Raw genomic sequence first — 20485 nt, forward strand, 5'->3', positions numbered from 1 at the left:
TTATGCAAGCCACAGCCAGATCAGCCGCGCTTCAGGCTACAGTCCAGACGTAATCTGCATGCAGCGACACAGAGCTAAGTTCTCTAGTCAGCTTTGCATAATATTAAGTAGACTACAAGAAGCTATATTTGATGAATACACTGTGTTAGGAAATAGCAATGAAACTGGCGCCAGCCGACAGTACAAAGCCTGAGTAGCTTTTCCAGTCCCGGCCTCAAGGAGGTGTCTTCCCCATGGGACCTGAGCGTCCAACCTTTTAGAATGCCTCATATCCCAAAGTTTATTATTGTATTTATTTATTACATTTATTTACTACATTTATATCCCACCTTTTTTCTTCTTGCACGGAACCCAAGGCAGCTCACATGGCCCTCCTCCTCCTCTCATTTTATCCTCACAACAACCCTGTGAGGTAGGTTAGGCTGGAAGTCAGTGACTGGCTGAAAGTCATCCAGTGACTTTCAGTCATCTAGTCATCTAGTCCCCATTCATGGCTGAGTGGGGACTAGAACCCAGATCTCCTGGGTCCCAGTCCAACACTCTAACCACTACACCACACTGGCTCTCTTCCTCTTCACCTGACATCTGCTTCTTGGGTCCGTCACTTGAACTCTTCCCCCACTGTAAGAGCTTGCATTTCTATGGATGGAAAGGTCTCTGGCTAGCTTTGATCCAGCTGATTAGCTGGCATCTGGAAAGACTCCTCTCCACCACTGTCACCCTGCTCTATCTCCAGCATCCTTGGTAGCTCCACCACCCCTTCTCCCTCCTCCTCATTGGACTCTGAATCTGTTCCCATGCCTTCTTGGAGAGCTTCTGCAGAGATGTTGGGCCCAATCTTTACACACAGGTAGAAGAGGCTCCCACTGCAGACGTTGCATAATGGAGTAAGTACCTGTGTAGGGCTCCTGTTCTTGGCAGGACAGCAAGACACCTGATGAGGCTGAGCTGTATGGAATGATTGGAATCCTAGCTGGAGGAGCATGCTTTACCCTGGATAAATCACATGGGAGACTCTGGGTCAAAGGAATAAGATAGCCTGCATTTATTGCAGGAAATACATGTTGTATAGGAGGGTCCCCAACTCAAGATGGAGGGAGACCCAAAGAGATGTCTCCTCTCTGAGAGGCAAGAGCATGAAGAAGAAGGAAGTAGGAAGTGAGGTCAGCAACCCTAAGAGTATCTGTCTAGCATTGGAAGGAAGGTCAGCACAGACCAGAGGGCAGTCTAGGAAACTTAGAGGTCCTCTCTCTCCCCCCATTCCATGCAGACACATCTGCCTTTCTTTTTTCTCTTTGAAGCTAGCTGGGTTGCACCCACACTTCCAACATTTGTTGCTTAGGCATCAACCCACAGGAAACCCTTTCTAGCCCTTCCTCTCTGGGAGGGCCCAATGGCCAACCTGGGTGGAGCGGGACCAGCCTGGGATCTCAGAACACATTGCTGCTGAGGACCATGTTCCAAATTGCAGAGCTGCTGGTCCACCACAGTACGCAAAGCTGTCTTCACCCTAACGTTGGCTGTGCCAAGCACGTCTTCTAGCAGATTGGTGTGGGACATGATCTGAGAAAGCCCAACATTCTCCCCTCCCATTTAGGGTTTTCCTTTTCCCAGGCCGTACCTCTTCTTCAGCTTTTCGCCTCAGTTTAGGAGCTGCCAATCGGAGCAGCTCCAGCTTGTGGGGGCGGCCACAGGGTGGATGAATTAATGGACTGCCAATCCTTTGTTATGATTTGTGCCTTTCTTTGGAAGCAAAACATTAACAACAACAACAAAACTGCCAGAAGGATTAGAAGGGCTGGGCTGGCACACTCATCTGGGAGGGCCACGGCACAGTTGCAACTTACCACTGGGTTTTCCTGCTGCTGCTAAGGCCTTGCTTTGGGGCAAAGGAGTTGTCTAAGTTGTCACAAGATGTAAAGTGGGTAATGACTCCCAAACTGGCATTGCAGTCCAGTGGAGGAGAGTGACAAAGTTGACTAGCCAGTCAAACATCATGGGGATTTTGGGGACATAAGCAGTTGTCTTATACTGAGTCAGGCCGTTGGCCCGTTTATTGTCTACACTGACCATCAGTGTTTTTCCAGGGCTTCACACACTAGCGTCTTTCCCAGGGGATGCCAGGGGATTGAATCAGATGCCTTTTGCATGCGAAGCAAATCATGTGATCTACCATCAACCTATAGCCCTTCCCTATAATCCTTCCTGTATCAGAACAAAGGCCTATTTAATCCAATGTCCCACACTGGGCAATCTTGAGCATCTCTGGTGGTGTTAGTGCCCAAACCAGATGACATATCAGATTTTGTGTGGATTATAGAAAATGAAATCCCATAACCAACCCAGATGCATTTCCCATGCCACAAATGCCCATGCATTTCCCATGCCTTGTTAGACATGTTGGGCCCTGCCAAAATAATCTTGACCGTAGACTTGTGTAAGGGATTCTGGCAGAGGGCTCTAGATGAAGAAGCCAAGCCCCAAACAACTTTTTGGGGACATCTGATGGTTTGTGCGAGTTTAATGTTTCACTTTTTGGATTGCGGATTTCAGCTGCATCTTTTCAAATAATAAATGGGTTATTAAATGAAATGGGCACCATTGCAATGGAATATATGGATTACATAGCCATTTTTAGCCTGAATGTGGAGGAACATGTGGAAAACCTAAGAATAGTGTTTAACTCCCGTTTGCAAAGCAGGATTCAGTGTTAAATGCAGTAAATGTCAGTTTGGGTGACCTGAAGTTACATGCTTAGGATACAAGGAATGGGCCATAACTCCCTTGTAGGACAACATGGAAGCTATCAGAAACTGGGAAGTACCTAAAACTAAAAAAGCAAGCTAAGTGCTTTCTAAGCCCAGCAGGCCATTTTAGGAGGCTTGTTCCAAATTTCGGTACAATTTCTGGGGTATTATCAGAACTGACAAAGAAATGTTATGTAACCCTGACAAAGTCGTTTGGAATTCAGAGTGTCAGACAGCTTTTGAAAAGTCTCAGGAAGCAAGAATCATGTCACAGCAACATCAGAAGGTCGTCTGCAGGCAAAACACATACTTTGCCATAGGCATGGGTAAGAAATCTGTATGGCTCACATTTCGATGCTAATTTACTAATTTCGCATTTCCCAGTCCTGAACACAAACTGGAATGCGGTTTCATGTTGGATCGCAAACACTGGAAAAAGATTTCAGTCTTCCCCCCACAAAATCACATAAAAATGTGTTTATTTGAAAGAGCGCACATGAAAATTGTGTCCGTTTGAAACACTGCATACAAAAATGGGTATATTTGGAGAAATGCACACAAAAATGCTTTATTCATTGGAAAAACCAGTTGAAAAATGTGTACGTCTGAAAGCGTGTGCACAAAAATGCATACATTTGAAAAAAGGCATTCAAAAATGTGTGTATTTTGAAAAACGCGCACGTAAATATGAATGGATTTTTGCGTGGACTAAAAATAATAATTAATAATAATAATCCAACGAGAAAATGGTATGGGACGAACTAAGCAGTGGAAAATGAGCACCTGAGAAAAATTGAGCTTGGCAGATATACCTGTTCCTAGCGTTATTGTGGAACTGACTATTAAACCAAGCAGAGATGCACAAAGGTGAAACCCCTTCCCTTCCAGAGAGAACCTCCCCCATTTCCTCAAGACATTTCAATTGCCAAGTAAAAGACACAAGGCAGAACAAAAATGTATCCACAGCATTTTATTACTGGAGGGCTACAAAACCATCAGTGTATGTTGCTACATTTCTTTCCTTCTTCACCTTCAAAATCAGGACAAATAGAGGAAAAAAGATTAGAGCAAAATAAATTATTAAGTTACATCAGCAAGAACAGGCCAGTTTCCAAACATATACATACATATTTCTCCCACTCACACATGCACACAGCCCAAATAAATTACAGTCAAATGTTCACGCTGCAGCTGCATCCATGTCTAACCATCCTAGAACTAAGTGAAACAAGACAAAAGCGGGTGGAGGGAATACAGTACGCATTTCATACATAGATACAATACAGTCATCATGACAGTTTTCTTCCTGAAACAATGCTACATGGGCGTACCCAGACAGGTATGTTCATCACCTGATGGCTAGCACAATGTAGGTAGTGATGGCTCAATGAAGCCTCCATGTTCAGGGGCAGTGTACCTCTGAATACTGGAAGAGGAAGAAAAACAACAGAAGGGGGTGTTGTTGCATTCATGGTTTGCTTATGGGCTACCTGGTGGGCTGCTGTTGGATGCAGAACATTGGAACTAGATGGACCTTTGCTCAGGTCCAGCATGGCTCTTCCTATGTTCCTTGCTACCTCATATGAAGATGTATTGGGTTTCATTTAACAACAGAGAACTGCAACAAAGTGTTGCCGCGCAGAATGTTCCTGTTCAGGGTTCAAGCCAGCCACCTACGCCCTCTTTCAGGATACTTCATACCATTTCCCCCTTTCCCTGGTTTTCCATCCCCTCATATAGATACTCAGTCTTCTGTGGTTACTTAGCTTGTTCAGTCCTCACTACATGGTTTTTGGAGTGTCCCCCCCACACACCCTTAGGGACTGTCCCCCTAAAGTTTTCTTTTTTGTATTTTTGCAAAACTTAGGGTTCTCTTGATCCAGCTGATACCTCCTTCTTGTGCATTGGTGCTGCTGCTTCAGGTACATAAGGATCCAGAATCTATCTATCCATCCGTCCAGATGAAAGCGTTCTGTATGTGAGTCACCCGTGCGAAGGCGCAAGCAAGTAAATCACTACTTGATGTGATAGTCAACCAGTGATGAACAGGTGTGTCTGAATGGGCCTTTAAAATATAAAGTGCTTTATAGCCCTCAACTCCATGACTTGTTCATAATGTCCCTTGTGGCATGTCCAGCCCCCTATCTTCTATAGAAGGAAAAATAGTTCATCAATCCAGATTCCAGTATGTCTGTGGCAAAGCAGTCTGGAATACAGGGGGAGCAGATTTGGGGGCAAGAGAATTCTCTGAGCAAAAATGATCCTATCCTTACATTTGGCTTGGGGAAAAAAAAATCATATTTACCCCTCCCCACATTTTGATTTTAAAATAACAACATCCAATTATGGTTATTGTTAGATTTAGGGGATGTTGTGTGTGTGTGTGTGTGGGGGCATATGTAAAATAGTTTAATTTGGAGAGGTGATATTTAATAGGATTGACTTCACATTCGCCAACGACATTTAAGATTTAAAAGTGCCCCATGACATTGGAGTTCAAAAGTGACATCCATCCAACCAGGGGCCTTTGTACTGCCAGCCAATCACAGAAGCTTATGTTGCATGCCATGATTTCCTTCTTGCCAGAAGGGGGCGCTGAAGACTGAACATCGGCAGTCCCAGGAAAATTAGTGGGCTAAGCATCAAAGTTTTTGACATGTCTTCTGTCTCCTGTACCACACTCGATACTGTTTTGTACTTTTGCCCCTCCTGCTTGGAGGGCTCCATAAATAAGCCTGGAACGTCATGTTTTTAAAAGAGGAACAACACAGACAGCATTAAAAATGCTCTTCTTGCTACAGATTTTATGGGTGAGCTCAAACAGAAAAGCGTTCTCTACCAAACAGAAGAGGTGTCTCGGTTGGCCATTACAAATTAGTGTGGTCAAGTGTCATTGTGGAGTCCTGAGAACACAGAGGTGCCGTGAAGACAGACAGTACAGAACATATGCTCGTAAATGTCTGCTTAGAGATATTTTTAATGTGTCGGCAGTTTAACGTTTAACTCAGGGACAGCTGTGAAATGTTGGAGCTCCAAGCTGTTCCTCCAGGGGATCCCAGTTGAATCTGGTTTCCTCAGGAGAGTTTCAACGGGAAGCTAAGATCGCTTCTTTTATAGGGAACTGGACAACTGCCAGAAAGTCTACTCCCCTGCCCTTCACAAAAAGTTGGCTTCTCAAGGGAACATAGTGTATGATGCTTGAAACGAGGCCACGGGTCAGACATACCTGAAAATGAGACTGATCCAGCCACAGAAGGAATAACACAATAAGAAGGGGTTTTCAAGTGAACCCAGGAACCAATCAGCATACAGTGCCGGTGTTGGCTGTCTAGGCTTAGATTGGCTACAGCCCCAGGTAGAAGAGGTGGGTGGACATTTGATCTCCACAACTTAGTTCATGTCATGGAAGCCCCACCTTCTCACCTGCTGGTGCCATCTTGCTTGCCCCAGGACAGCCTGAGGAGGTTCGAAAGAGGAAAAGGGAAAGTAACAGACTCTGCCTCCCATCAGACGCCAGATCCCATCTGTCCTGCTCCTCTGGGGTTGGCACTTCCGAGGTCAGAGGTCGCAACGTCCTCTACCGGCCACAATGTCCCCGAGTGCATCGTCCTCAACCTGCATGGTGAGGTCATGAAGATCGGTCCAGCGGTTTTGAAGATATTTCTCTAGTCTCTTCAGGATGTCATTAGCTGTTCAGATCTATATCGACGCAATGCTCTTTTTGGCGTTTGAATCCATTAAGCACCACACACGAATACAGGTCCGGCACCTGGTACTTCTTATGCTTTGAGTATGGAGGGAGTTCGTCAGTTTGGACAAAGGAGTCATTGTCATCATTGGTGTAAGGCTTATCCATGCCTTGGTTAGAGGCCAGCCCTTCCTCCACAAATCGGTATTTCTCCAAAATCAAGCTCACACTTGGGATGGTAGGCGGCTGAGACATCTTGTGCTTCTTCTTGGCCGTGAGCCGCCGGTAGAAGAAAATAAGGGTTACGACGGCGGTGTCCACGAGGAGCTCAAACATCTCAACCACTGACAGCACAGACGACCCAAACCAGAGACTCCATTGGCTTCCCATGCTGGACATTAGCAGAGTCACCTAGACAAAAGCCAGATAAAGACCTCATGGTTAGGCTCTAAGCAGTTTGGAAGTGTGACCATTCATGTTGACAGTCCCCCAGCCACGCCCCCAAGGAGAGGCCCAACACTCAGGCAACTGCGTTGATCCACATCAACACAGCAGTTGATGTGGATCAACTAGCTATCAACTAAGAGAAATCCAGCAGTTTTCATCTCTTCCACAAGCAGCTCTTTTGTAAAGTCCATTGGTCTCAACTACCCATTCAAGACCAAGCCACCCCAAAAGATGTTGTATGTATTTTTATTTATACATTTATTACATCTATATCCTGCCTTTTCCCCTCCTTAAGGAACCCAAGGCGGCATACATAATCCTCCTCCTCTCCATTTTATCCTCACAACAACCCTGTGATGCGGGTTGGGCTGAGAGTCTGCGACTGGCCCAAAGTCACCCAGCGAGCTTCCATGGCCGAGTGGGGACCAGAACCCAGACCTCCCGGCTCCCAGTCCAACACTCTCGCCACTACACCACACTGGCTCTCAACAGGATAAAATAGATAATTCCCAGGAAAATCCATTTCCCCCAGTGACTGTGAGGATTGCAGCTAAGCTCAGAGGGAACAGAGAAGTCCATGGGGTTGGCAGATAACATCAGCATTCCCGTTGATCAAAAAGAGCCAGCACTGCCTCCCTGGGAGCCCTGTCTCCACTCCACTTCAGACATTTTCATTTTGGCCATCATTTCCTTTATCTGCTCTGTAATATCTTCTTTCTGTCTTACTTTTGGCTCTCCTCCGTTTTCTTTTATTGCTACTGGCATTGTGATGAGTTTCATATCTTTTGCAATTGTATTGTTCAGTGTTGTTTTTAATCCTGTTAGATCCAGATCAGCGGTGCAATCATTGTGCATTGCTTTTATTGTTTTATTGCTGCATTGTTTCTTAGATTATGAACACTGCCTGGAGATGGTTCCTTCTTTAAGGGCAGCTTTAGTGTCTATCAGTAGTAAGTCCCACTGAGCCTAATTGGACTTATGCTCAGGAAAGTGTTATAGCGTTGTTGTTACCTAGGTCAGTTCCACTTAGTTCCCACTGAATTCAATGGGATTTAGGTTAAATTGTGACTACTGTGTTCCATTGATTTCGATGGGACCTCAATGCAACTACCTTTGCCTGGATCCAACCTCTTGTGTCCCCCCCCCCCACTCCACTAATGCCACCTTCTTTGCCTCCTTTGCAAATTGATAGAACAATCCCAATAAATAAAAATATAGAAATAAAAGCAGAGGAACCCTCAACTCACAGTGTATTCAGGAGACTCATCCCAAGAGTTGTAGTTTAGTTGCTCATAGAAGATATTCACCTTGGCAATATCCTTCCTGAAACAAAGAAAAAGCAGTTTAGAGCTGAGCCAGATTTTCACAGAAGATATTTTTCTGAGATGTTTTCTTTCTCTCAATCCCCACCCCTACAAAGAATATAAGAACATAAGAAGAGACCTGCTGGATCAGACCAAGAGTCTATCTAGTCCAGGATTCTGTTCACAGAATGGCCAACCAGCTGTCGACCAAGCAGGGCATAAGCGCAACAGCTCCCTCCTACCCATGTTCCCCAGCAACTGGTGTACACAGGCTCACTGCCTCTGGTACTGGAAGTAGTACAATTGCCATCAAGACTAGTAGCCATTGATAGCCTTTTTCTCCATGAATTTGTCCAGCCCCCTTTTAAAGCCATCCAAATTGGTGGCCATCACTACACCCTGTGGTAGCGAATTCCACAGTTTAACCCTGCTCTGTGTGAAGAAGCCCTTCCTTTTATCTGTCCTGAATCTCCCACCAATCGCTTCATCAGATGCCCCAGGTTCTAGTATTTTGAGAGAGGGAGAAAACTGTCTCCCTATCCACATTCTCCACACCATGCATAATTTTGTAGACCTCTGTCATGTCTCCCCTTACCCTCCTTTTCTCCAAGCTAAACAATCCCAGCTGTTGTAAGCTTCCCTCACAGGGGAGATGCTGCAGCCCCTTGACCATTTTAGTTGTCCTTTCCTGTACTTTTTCCAGCTCTGCAATATCCTTTTTCAGGTGTGGTGACCAGAACTGTACACAGTATTCCAAGTGTGGTCGCACCATAGATTTGTATAAGGGCAGTATGATATTGGCAGTTTGAGTCTCAATTCTTTTTCTAATTATGCCTAACAAAATGAAGGCCACTTGGCAAAATGTTCTTCAAGTATTCTCCAGTATTCTTTAGGGCGGCCACCATCCCCCCCTCCCACTACACTTACATACAATGCCTGGGGTGATGCTAGGCCCGGGTTAATGGTTGCAAATGTAAAATGGTGGCTTGGCTGTCAACATACACAAAACACCCTTAGGAAAATGACAAAAGCTGTGCTACTGCACTGGTAATGGTAATCCCCAACCCAAATAAACTCTTGGAAAATTTCTTCTCCTCCTGGGGAAATTTGGAGAAATGGTCCCCTGCAAATCTGTCTCTAATGAATCATAGAATAGTAGAGTTGGAAGGGGCCTATAAGACCATCGAGTCCAACCCCCTGCTCAATGCAGGAACCCAAGTCAGAGCATCCCTGACAGATGGCTATCCAGATTCATCTTGAATGCCTCCAGGGTGGGAGAGCCCACCACCTGCCTAGCTAATGCGTTCCATTGTCATATTGCTCTAACAGTCAGGAAGTTTTTCCTGATGTTCAGCCGGAATCTGGCTCCCTGTGACTTGAGCCCATGATTCCGTGTCCTGCACTCTGGGATGATCGAGAAGAGATCCTGGTCTTCCGCCCTGTGACAACCTTTCAAGTACTTGAAAAGCGCTATCCTGTCTTCCCTCAGTCTTCCCTTCTCAAAGCTAAATATGCCCAGTTCTTTCAGTCTCTCCTCATAGGGCTTTGTTTCCAGTCCCCTGATCATCTTTGTTGCTCTCCTCTGAACCCTCTCCAGCTTGTCTGCATCCTTCTTAAAGTGTGGTGCCAAGAACTGGATGCCCAGTTTGGCCACAGCATGAAGAACTTCATCAGGAGGGCTTTTAAACTGAATCCTACGGGGAAGGGAGATGTAATGTTGGGGGTAACAATGGACGTAGGCGCATGCACTGCAACGGAGAGAACAGCTCTGATAGCGCCCAATAATAGTCTTCAGACACATATAGGAAGAAAGCCAGACTATGAAGCACATGGTCTTCAATGTCTATATACTAATGCCCAGAGTATGGGAAACAAACAGAATGAACTTGAACTCTTAATACAGGAGGGAAATTATGACTTGATAGGTATAACTGAGACTTGGTGGGGTGACTCTCATGACTGGAATACAGCAATTGAAGGATATAACTTCTTCAAAAAGAACAGGAGGAACAGAAAGGGAGGTGGGGTTGCACTGTATGTGAAAAATACATATCTCTGCACAGAAATACAGGAGGATGAGCTTGGTAGCCCCATCGAGAGCATCTGGATCAAAATAAATGGAATAAAGAATAAAAGGAACCTGGTGGTCGGAGTCTACTACCAGCCACCCAACCAAGGAGAAGACGAGGACGAAACTTTTGAAAAGCAAATAGCCAATGTTTTAAGGAAGCATGACATAGTAGTAATGGGGGACTTCGATTTCCCCGATATTTGTTGGGAGATTCTGCAAAACATGGCCCCTCCAGGAAATTCCTGACTTGTGTGGTGGATAGGGATGTACGAAAGGTACTTCCTCCCCCCCCCCCAGAATCCTGGCCAGCCGGCTGTGCTCCGCAGCGATTCTGTGGAGCCACCGGCGGGCTCTGCCAGCAGCCGGACATCTGGCTGCTGGCTAGCAGGGATGCAAATGGCGGCGGCCGTAGCCGCCACCGTTTGCGTCCCTGCAGTCAGCTGTGATAGGCTACGTAAATGTTTACGTAGCCTATCACGGCTGATTAAAAAAAACAAAAAAAACATGCGCGTACGCAAATGGTGGCGGCCATGACCGCTGCCATTTGCGTCCCTTATTTTGGCATGTCTTAGTCTATGTAAACATTTACGTAGACTAAGACGGCAAAAATAAGGGGAACGCAAATAGCGTAGCGTCTACGCTATTTGCGTTCCCCTTATTTTCACTGTCTTAGTCTACGTAAATGTTTACGTAGACTAAGATGTGCCAAAATAAGGGATGCAAATGGCAGCGGCCATGGCCGCCGCCATTTTCATACACGCATGTTTTTTTTTCTTTTTAAGTCAGCCATGATAGGCTACGTAAAGCTTTACTTAGCCTATCATGGTGTTTTTTTAAAATCTAGCCATGATAGGCTACGTAAATCTTTACGTAGCCTATCACGTTTTTTTGTTTTGTTTTTTTTTAAACCTGGAAATGGCGGTGGCAGCGGCCGGTCGGAAGCCCGGCTGCCGCCGCCACACTGCCACCGGAGCCACCGCCGCCAGGAAGATCCGCCCCAGGTAAGTCCCGTCCCGGGGGGGGGGTGGCGGGGGGTGGGCCGTTCCGCCACCGATTTTGGAGGGCCGAATGTGCTGGCATTCGGCCTCCCCGTGATCCATGGCGGAACTTTCGTACATCACTAGTGGCGGATAACTTCCTCCTACAGAAAGTAGAGGAAGGAACTAGAGGATCGGCTATCCTTGACTTGATCCTAACCAACAGAGATGACTTAGTGGATAAAGTAGCAGTTACAGGAACTCCCAGGGAGTACTAATTCCTCTCTACTCATCACTGGTTAGGCCTCATCTGGAGTACTGCGTCCAGTTCTGGGCACCACACTTTAAGAAGGATGCAGACAAACTGGAGAGGGTTCAGAGAAGGGCAACAAAGATGATCAGGGGACTGGAAACAAAGCCCTATGAAGAGAGGCTGAAAGAACTGGGCATGTGTAGCCTTGAGAAGAGAAGCCTGAGGGGAGATAGGATAGCGCTCTTCAAGTTCTTGAAAGGTTGTCACAGACAGGAAGGCCAGGATCTCTTCTTGCTCATCCCAGAGTGCAGGACATGGAATCATGGGCTCAAGTTACAGGAAGCCAGATTCCGGCTGAACATCAGGAAAAACGTTCTGACTGTTAGAGCAATGTGACGATGGAACCGATTCCCTAGGGAGGTTTTGGGCTCTCCCACACTGGAGGCATTCAAGACGAGGCTGGACAGCCATATGTCAGGGATGCTCTGACTTGGTTTCCTGCATTGAGCAGGGGGTTGGACTCGATGGCCTTGTAGGCCCCTTCCAACCTTACTATTCTATGATTCTATGGACACTACTCCAGATGAGGCCTAACTAGTAGAGGGGAACTAGTACTTCACGGGATTCAGAAGCTATACTTTTATTAATGCGGCCCAAAATAGCATTGGCCTTTTTTTGCATCCACATCACATTGTTGGCTCATATTCAGCTTGTGATCTACAACCATTCCAAGATCCTTCTCGCTTGTAGTATTGTTGATCCAAGTATCCCCCATCTTGTAACTGTGCATTTGGTTTCTTTTTCCTAGGTGCAGAACTTGGCATTTCTCCGTATTAAATTTCATTCTGTTGTTTTCCACCCAGCGCTTCAGCCTTTCAAGATCACTTTTGTTTCTGTCTTCCAGGGTATGGTTTTGCTGCTTTTGAGATCTTACCCAAATGCTTTTTGCTACTCTTGTTTTGACTTTGGTTTTATGGTAGCGTTTGTTTTAAGAGTTAGTGTTGGCATTTTGCTTTTTTTTATGGTCTTAACTAGTCTTTACTGTATATCACCCAGGGAACTTTGAGTATATACATCCTGTAAAATAAACAGATAAATAAATCTTCCCCTCCCTCTAAAATACCCCCCCCCACACACACACACACAGAGTTGCCTCCCATAAATAAGATGGAGAATTTGGGCATTTTTGCTCAACCCAGTGAAGACACTTGCCAAATATTTTGAGTTTTTAGTGAAACAGACAAAATTAGAGCAAAAAGGGGGTGGGGGGAGTGGGGCAGGGAGGGAAGTATGACTAACCTGATGCTGGTTGTGTTGTAACTGTTATGTGCCTCCAAAGTTCTGTGAATCCAATCCTGAAATAAAAAGGCAGGAACTGAAATCAAGAGGTGGCCTTAGGAGAAGAAACTCAACACCACAGTGGTGGAAGAAGGACAGAAAATGGTGCCATGGAGATGGAACTGGTGCAGAGTGGAAGTTGGGGTGGGGGAGAATTCTTACTTAATCTGCAGTTGTGGGGTGATGAGTTACAGGACAAATTCACAGAGGTGGAAAGCCCTATCAGCGGCAATTAGCTACCACAGTCGAGTGGAAACTCCAAGTCAGAGGGGCTGTAGACCTCCATAAGAGAGGCAGGCCTCCCTCTGTTGTGTCCCTTGGGATGGGAGAATCTGCCAATTTGGGGTCCTCTCTGTTTCTCATTTTTCAATCTTATTTATTTATTTATAAATAAAATTATTTCTTTATTTATAAATAAATAATAGTTCTTGGCCATCTTTCAGGGCAGAAGCCCCCCACAAGGCACTTTGCAACAATCTTAAGTCTGATTCATCCCAAACGTTGAGGAAAACGTTTGCAAGAATGTTCATGTACATTTTATGTGCATTTGTCCTAAAACAGGTACACAATTCCCCCTGATATGTACATTTTTGGTAAGCAGTTTTCCTAGTATAATGCATCTTTGAATGTTATTTTTCACACGCGTGCACTTTTGCCTAATATACTAATGTTTGTACACATTTTTTTAAATTGAAGAACTCCACTGCAAAATTCGGAGAAGTGTGAATTTTGAAGGATAATTGATTTACAGTTCACATATTGGTTTGGAAGTGTGAAATTAGGTAAGGGGAACCAAACACATTTCTCCCCAAGCCCTGTGAGCACCTTCCTGCAGCCACTGCTATGATAAGGAACAGAAAAGCAGGCAGGAATAGACAATCTAATCACAGAGCGCAATGCCTTCCTGAAAGAATGCATGGCTGGATGGCTGAGATCAATGTTGGGGCTGATCCATCCAGGCTTTTCTTAGGTTTTGTTTGTTCTACATGGGATGATCTTATCCTATTCTAAAAAGCAGCTGTCATTCTTCAAGTGGAAGCTGCATCACATCATAGATTTTTTTAAAAGCCTGTGTCCCCCCCGCCCCCCCCCCCGCCCCAAATGCTTAAGTGGGATGAATCATGGCTTGGCCATACCCTGGCTAAGGCACTGAGCAAATCTGCAAGTACCAAGTTGGTGATGGTGGCATGGGGATAGAGCAGGGAGATTGCTGGTTGGGAAGAGCAAGAACTGGGACAGAGCATCTTTTTTCCACTCACAACTCTACCTGGGCATTATACTTTACCTTAGATTTGGTTGATGGCCACTTAGCATATCCTGCTGAAAGTTTGTACCAAGTCTCCCTGCCAAGAACATGAGAACACAGTTAACTATGAATACAATACTTAAAATCCAACATTCTGCTTACATTTAGACTTAACAGTTGAAACGTGTCATGGCCTCCAAGCAAAAATCCCCAAAAGCCTGGTGTTGTGAAGGTCTTCAAAATTCCAATTTGGTGTGCAAACAGAAGTCTGTGTGTAATATTTTTTTTTGGTGCCAGGTGAGTGCCAGGACTTCTTCCTGCCTTTACTCCACAAACAATACAGGATCTTCCTTCTGAACACACCACTTATTTCCAGCTCTTCCTCCCCTCCCCTCCCCTCCCCTCCATACATTGATTGGGCTGTCCTTCTTTTAAAATTATGTGCCCCCCCTTTGCATCTGACTATTTTATTGTATGAGGCTCTTGTTTTTTTCCTGTTTTTGTTTCCTTGTTTATATAAAAATTGGATCTGTTTTTTTTTTTTAAACTTGAAAAACATGACTACAACTGGTTGGATGTGCCTGATCTCGTCTGATCTCAGAAGCTAAGCAGGGTCAGCCCTGGTTAGTGCTTGGATGGGAGACTGCCTGGGAATCAGGCTTCCTGCACTTAGCAGGCGGTTGGACTCGATGGTCTTGTAGGCCCATTCCAACCCTACGATTCTATGATCTCTATGGTTCTATGATTCTATGATCTAGGAATAAAAGCTCTACAGAGTGGGTTTCTGCTGGAAACCAGTAGAACCCGTTCCTCTGGGACTCAATCCAGCAGGGAAGGTGTATACCTGGTCAAAGGTGGGAGTTCCACAGCAGCGTGGATGCTCTAATGTATGCACACCTGCATGCACCCTTGGGGGATATATAACTTGGAACAGGACGCAAAGAGGAGAGAATTATTTAGAGGGTATTATTTAGAGTTACCCTCTAAATATTTAGAGAATTATTTAGAGTCAGTAAAAAGGCAGACCTCTAAGGCAAGCTAGACCCAACCCCTACCATTCCAATAGATGGAAATACCTTTGATACTTACTTGCATGGCTTGGGGCACTCATTGAAGCAGGTGAGCTGGTGGTTGGCAAGCTGATTATATAGCAGATAGAAACAGTGCCCTAGAAGAAAAGGGAGGAACAGGGTCAATAGGAGGCAGATGCCACAGGGAAAATATTGCTGGAAGTCTAAGTTAACCTTAGATATATCACCCAAATGGCTCCTAGCCTGTTGTTGTTGTTCAGTCATTCAGTCATGTCCGACTCTTCGTGACCCCATGGACCATAGCACGCCAGGCACGCCAGGCCTTCCTGTCCTTCCTAGCCTGTACCCAACCCCAAAGGTTTTGATCAGCAGTTCCTGTTACCAACAGAATACACTTTGATGGTCACTTCCTGTTTTCCATTGAACCCTCTAGGATCGCCACTTCCGGTTTCCAATTGTATACCGTTTGATTATTATTTCCTGGTTCCAGTTGGGCACAGTTTGATTACCGCATCCTGCTTCAAATTGGGAGGGCTAGCCATCAATATGGTGGAGGCAGGGAGAGAGAGGCCGCTGCTCCAGTCTATGTCACAGTCCTAAATTTTACTCCTTTCCTTGGAGCCTGAAACCCTGACATTTCAAGCCAACCCTCGAGACACAAAGGCAAATCACTCGAGGCAGGCTAAGTCATGCACTCCCAGACTTGCACTGCTGACAAAAGAGGATGCAGATTTAGCAGTAGTGTGCATTAACTAATGTGGGCTAGCGCATTTGAACAAGTGTGCATTAGCACTAATGCACACTTGAGGTAATGGGAATTTGTGCAAATTCCCCCCCAAAGTGAAAAAGTGGTCCACAAGTGCATGGAATCTGCATGACTCAGAAAAAGCATGACAGCTGTGGAATCCACAGGTCAGATTCATAGAAATCCAAACTCATTTGAATCCATTGTGGATTTCTCCAACATCCTTATTCCCATCATTTAAATAGATTTATAATACATCTCACAGTGGGAAAGACTTGGAGCAGGTGACCGCTGTGGTTGCTTGCTCAGTCCGCTGTCCAGGTGCTAACCACTCATGGGCAACTTCAAGAACCCTGATCTCCCTTCTTAGATTTCTTTATCTTTTGACTGGGCTTGGACTGGACAGGTCTTTAAATAAAGGATGCCTTCAAACAGAGGCCTGTGCTCTGTAGAGTAGGCCACATGGCCATCCTAGGGGGAAGTGGTGAAGGTAGGTATGTCCATCACAGGGAAATCCATTTCTTTTGGGGGTCGACCGAGTTCCACGGCATGTACGACTTGCTTTTCATCCATGAGTCAAACTCTGGGCTGTTCCTCGAACTCCAGGAAATTTTTGCACATTTTCGGGGGGGGGGGGAGGTTCTGCAATTTGTGCATACGTCTGAGCAATTTTCACAAAGTACGGCTGAATTTGCGCAAATTAAGCACATTCGGCTGTAATTTGTGCAATTCACATGCCTTTGTCCGAATTTTCTGCAAATTGCTCAGAACTTTGTGGAAATCGTAGAGCCTCCATACTCCCCAACGTGCAAAATTCCTGGAAAAGCCACTGCAGTGCTCGACTTGCTGCAGATGGAGTCGGGTGTCACAGCAGGAACCAAAACAAAGTCCAGGGGAGGAGGCCTAGGAAAACTCATGGAACTCCACCCCCCAAAAATGGATTTCCCCAACATCCCTAGGTGAAGGAGAGTGGCACAGTCAAATAATTACCCTGTACACCTGTAGCTGCATGTGCTTCCCTTACCCCAGGCAGGATTCTTGTTATAGTTGCAGTACTCTGCCCCTTGAGGCAATGGGTAATAGTAATATCCACAGCCACACTTTTCAATCATCTGATTCTGGAAGCAGGAATGCAAACAGGCCTGAGAGGAGGAGAAATGGGGTAGGGGGAAAGAGAACAGAACAGGACCTCCATTAAGTCTCGTGGACCTGGTACACCAAACCTCACACTTCAGACCTGCTTTGGGGATGGTGTGTGTGAGGGAGTGGAATAGTTTAATGGGAGATTAGAAGGATGCGATGGAGAGAGATTGAGGGTGAGAGATCTGAATGAAAGAGGGTTGGAGGAGCAACAGAGTAAAGCATGGGATGGCAGGGGTAAGGAGGAAGCAGGCCAGGTGGGTGGGAAACTAACGTAGGGTCTAAGGAGGACAATATCATGTATGATGGTGGTGTTGAACCTCAGTCCTAGGGTCCCAATCTCGTCATCTTCGATTTCCCAGGTGGCCATGCCCCCTTCCTCATATCACCAAGTGGTTCTTGCTCCCCCTCCCAATGGTCTGATGATTTCCCAGCTTTTGTGCAGTGTTCCCCCCCCCCATTCTAGAAACGTCGAAATGCTGCTCTCAGTGCTTAGTTACAGGCAGTAGAAGCTTTAAGGTAAAATACCTGGCATTTTTTGATATACCGACCCTGCCCACTTTGGCCCCACCCACTTGAGTCCAACCCCACCCACCTCGGAATGCGGCCCCTGAGAGCTTCTCCAAAGCCTGAAAGAGGTTCTGCATCCCTGATAGATGGCCTAGAGACAGGAAGGGCTGTGTGACTTTGGTTGCTAAGGAATGGGTGGACGGATCTTGGGTGCAGTGGGTCAACACACAGCTAAGAAGACAAAGATGCAGGGCCTGAATTTCAAACACCAATTGGAATTAACCAGGCAGATCTTTGTCCATGAACCTGTCGCAAATATCTGTGTCATCCGATACAGGGATGGGGCAGGAATGAAACATGAAAATGAACTGAAGTGACTGCTCTGCTTCAGCTGTACCTGCAGGGTATAAGTGCTGTTGTAGATGAGCTTGACTGTTACGTCCTTCCCTTCATCTGTACATTCGCCATAAACCCCACCTAAGCGAGTCACCTTGTCCTGCATGGTTGGGGAAGAAAAAAAAGAAGAGTGCATTACTTGGCATTTCGTACAGGCTGGAATAAAACTGCGACATGAAAGTGGAACCTAGACCAGCAATGCCAGTCTTTGAAAGTTGCGTCAGTCCCCAGAAAGCTAAAAGCATGACCTTGCAACCACCCATGGCTGCTTCCTGAATGCCAGCTTTCAAAGCTCAGCCAGTTTTGGGGTCTCCCCTTGTTCTCTTTTGCCACCCTATTTGTGTGCAATGAAATGTAGGTCATTTGGGTGATTATTCTGGGGGGAGGTGACTCTCAGGCAGCGGGGTGGGGAACAAACTTATTGCCTGAGACATCTTGTGCTCTTAGAATCATAGAATAGTAGGGTTGGAAGGGGCCTACAAGACCATCGAGTCCAACCCCCTGCTCAGTGCAGGAATCCAAGTCAAAGAATCCCTGACAGGTGACTGTCCAGCCTCGTCTTGAATGCCTCCAGGGTGGGAGAGCCCACCACCTCCCTAGGTAATTCGTTCCATGGTCGTATTGCTCTAACAGTCAGGACGTTTTTCCTGATGTTCAGCCAGAACCTGGCTTCCTGTCACTTGAGCCCATTATTCCATGTCCTGTCTTCTGGGATGATCGAGAAGAGATCCCGGCCTTCCTCTATGTGACAACCTTTCAAGTACTTGAAGAGTGCTATCCTATCTCCCCTCAATCTTCTCTTCTTTGTACTATTCCCACAGCTCAGAAATGCCCCAGAATGCATTATTCTAGGGCTTCCGGGGCAGGAGGGGGGGGATAGTATCCACCAGATAACAAAAATGGTGGCTGTCAGTGTGGTGTGATTGTCATTTATTCCTCTCAGAACGCCCCAGGACAACATGTTCGGGCTCTGGTTTACACACTTTTTGTTGTTCAGTCTTCAGTCGTGTCCGACTCTTCGTGACCCCATGGACCATAGCACGCCAGGCCTTCCCGTCCTCCGCTCTCTCCCGGAGCATGCTCAGGTTCATGTTCATTGCATCAGTGATGCTATCTAGCCATCTCATCCTCTGCCATCCCCTTCTCCTTTTGCCTTCAATCTTTCCCAGCATCAGGGTCTTTTCCAGGGAGTTTTCTCTTCACATTAGGTGGCCAAAATATTTGAGCTTCAGTTCAGTATCTGTCCTTCCAATGAGCAGTCAGGGTTGATTTCCTTTAGGATGGACTGATTTGACCTCCTTGCCATCCAGGGGACTCGTAAGAGTCTTGAAAGGTAATAATTGATGTTGTGTTGCAGTGTTTGATTTTGCCTATTTTGTAATTAATCTGAAATGTTATTATGTTAGTATCAGTGAAATGAGTCGTTTAGGATCGTAATGAGGTCCTATCATAATGTTGTTGTTGTATTGCTGTTTTCTTAGCTGCTTTGGGCATTTTTTGTGGAACAGAGGCATATAAATTTGATGATGATGATGTGAACACGATGGCAGGGCCATTCTGGGGGTGAAACGGTGGCTTCAGAGAAGAATTCTACATTCAGCATCTACCCTGGCAGGAAGTCGTGTCATGTCCTGCCTTCGTAGCACTAAGACGAGCCCATCAAACGAGTGTCAGCAGCCACACAGCCAGCAGCTGAAGTTAACAAAGTGCTAGAGAAGTGGCCAGCTCTTCCAGATAAAAGATAAAAGAAGATAAAAATAAAAGATAAAAATAAAAGAATATTTTTGAGATAAAAGAAGAGCTATGCTGGATCAGACCAAAGGCCAAAGGGAGTGCAACAGACTCTCCCACTCACACTCTCCAGCAACAGTTTGCGTGCCTGCTACTGACTACCCCATCATCTGCCACTCTCTGGGTGGACATATGAAATGTCAGGATTTAAGCCAAAACTTATTTACTTTAGTAATCATGTTAAGCATTTTTGTACCCCGCTTTTCAGCCCCAAAGGCACCGCCCCCACAACACACACATACAACCCCCTCCTCGCTGCTGTGCTTTCTGTTCCTGAAAGTCCCATTCTGAGCTCCCACATGTCCCACCTGTCGGATCCTGATGGTGCTTTCAATCCCTGGTCTGATATCGAACCCTTCGTGCTCCAAAAATGGTGTCTGACTGTGGTTGTGGATCATCACTTTCACGCCCGCCTCGGTGGACAGCAAGGGGATGTAGTCCTTTTGCTCCACTCTGAGGATAAGGGTCAGACCTAGTACCAAAAAAGAGGGCGGGGGATAGAAACGCATCTTCAAATCACAGTTCAGAGCAAACAGGAAGTGATGTCAGCGTGCGGTTAAAGCCCTTTTGACACATCAACTCAGGTGGTGGGTTGTGCCTACATAAGCCGGCCCCATGACACGTAAAGTTTTCCACCCACACGGCTTGCCTGTAATGTCATGATTAGCAACCAAGGCCACAGCCCACATGGAAGACATGTCACTATGACATCAGAGGCGCCCACGTGAGTAGAACACTTCCCACCAACCTTTCCCAACCTCCAGGTGTTTTGGACTCCCAGCATTCCTGACCACTGGCCAT

At 46.0% G+C, this 20485-nt stretch overlaps 1 protein-coding gene across 1 annotated transcript in view; it reads right to left on the bottom strand.

Moving 5' to 3' along the window:
• Positions 1-3701: 3701 nt before the first annotated feature.
• Positions 3702-20485, bottom strand: part of SCNN1D (sodium channel epithelial 1 subunit delta) — a 65123-nt gene continuing 48339 nt past the window's right edge. Inside the window, exons 6-13 of the mRNA XM_084822102.1 lie at positions 19993-20156; positions 17895-17993; positions 16872-16989; positions 15161-15239; positions 14111-14168; positions 12787-12842; positions 8130-8205; positions 3702-6846 (exon numbers count right to left, since the gene is read on the bottom strand). Coding sequence (XP_084678228.1) covers positions 6433-6846; positions 8130-8205; positions 12787-12842; positions 14111-14168; positions 15161-15239; positions 16872-16989; positions 17895-17993; positions 19993-20156 — 1064 coding nt within the window. The 3' untranslated portion in view covers positions 3702-6432. The remainder of the gene's footprint in view (positions 6847-8129; positions 8206-12786; positions 12843-14110; positions 14169-15160; positions 15240-16871; positions 16990-17894; positions 17994-19992; positions 20157-20485) is intronic.

Source organism: Heloderma suspectum, chromosome 15 (assembly GCF_057233095.1).
Source record: "Heloderma suspectum isolate Gila_16-S chromosome 15, 16-S_ref, whole genome shotgun sequence".
Taxonomy (NCBI): domain Eukaryota; kingdom Metazoa; phylum Chordata; class Lepidosauria; order Squamata; family Helodermatidae; genus Heloderma; species Heloderma suspectum.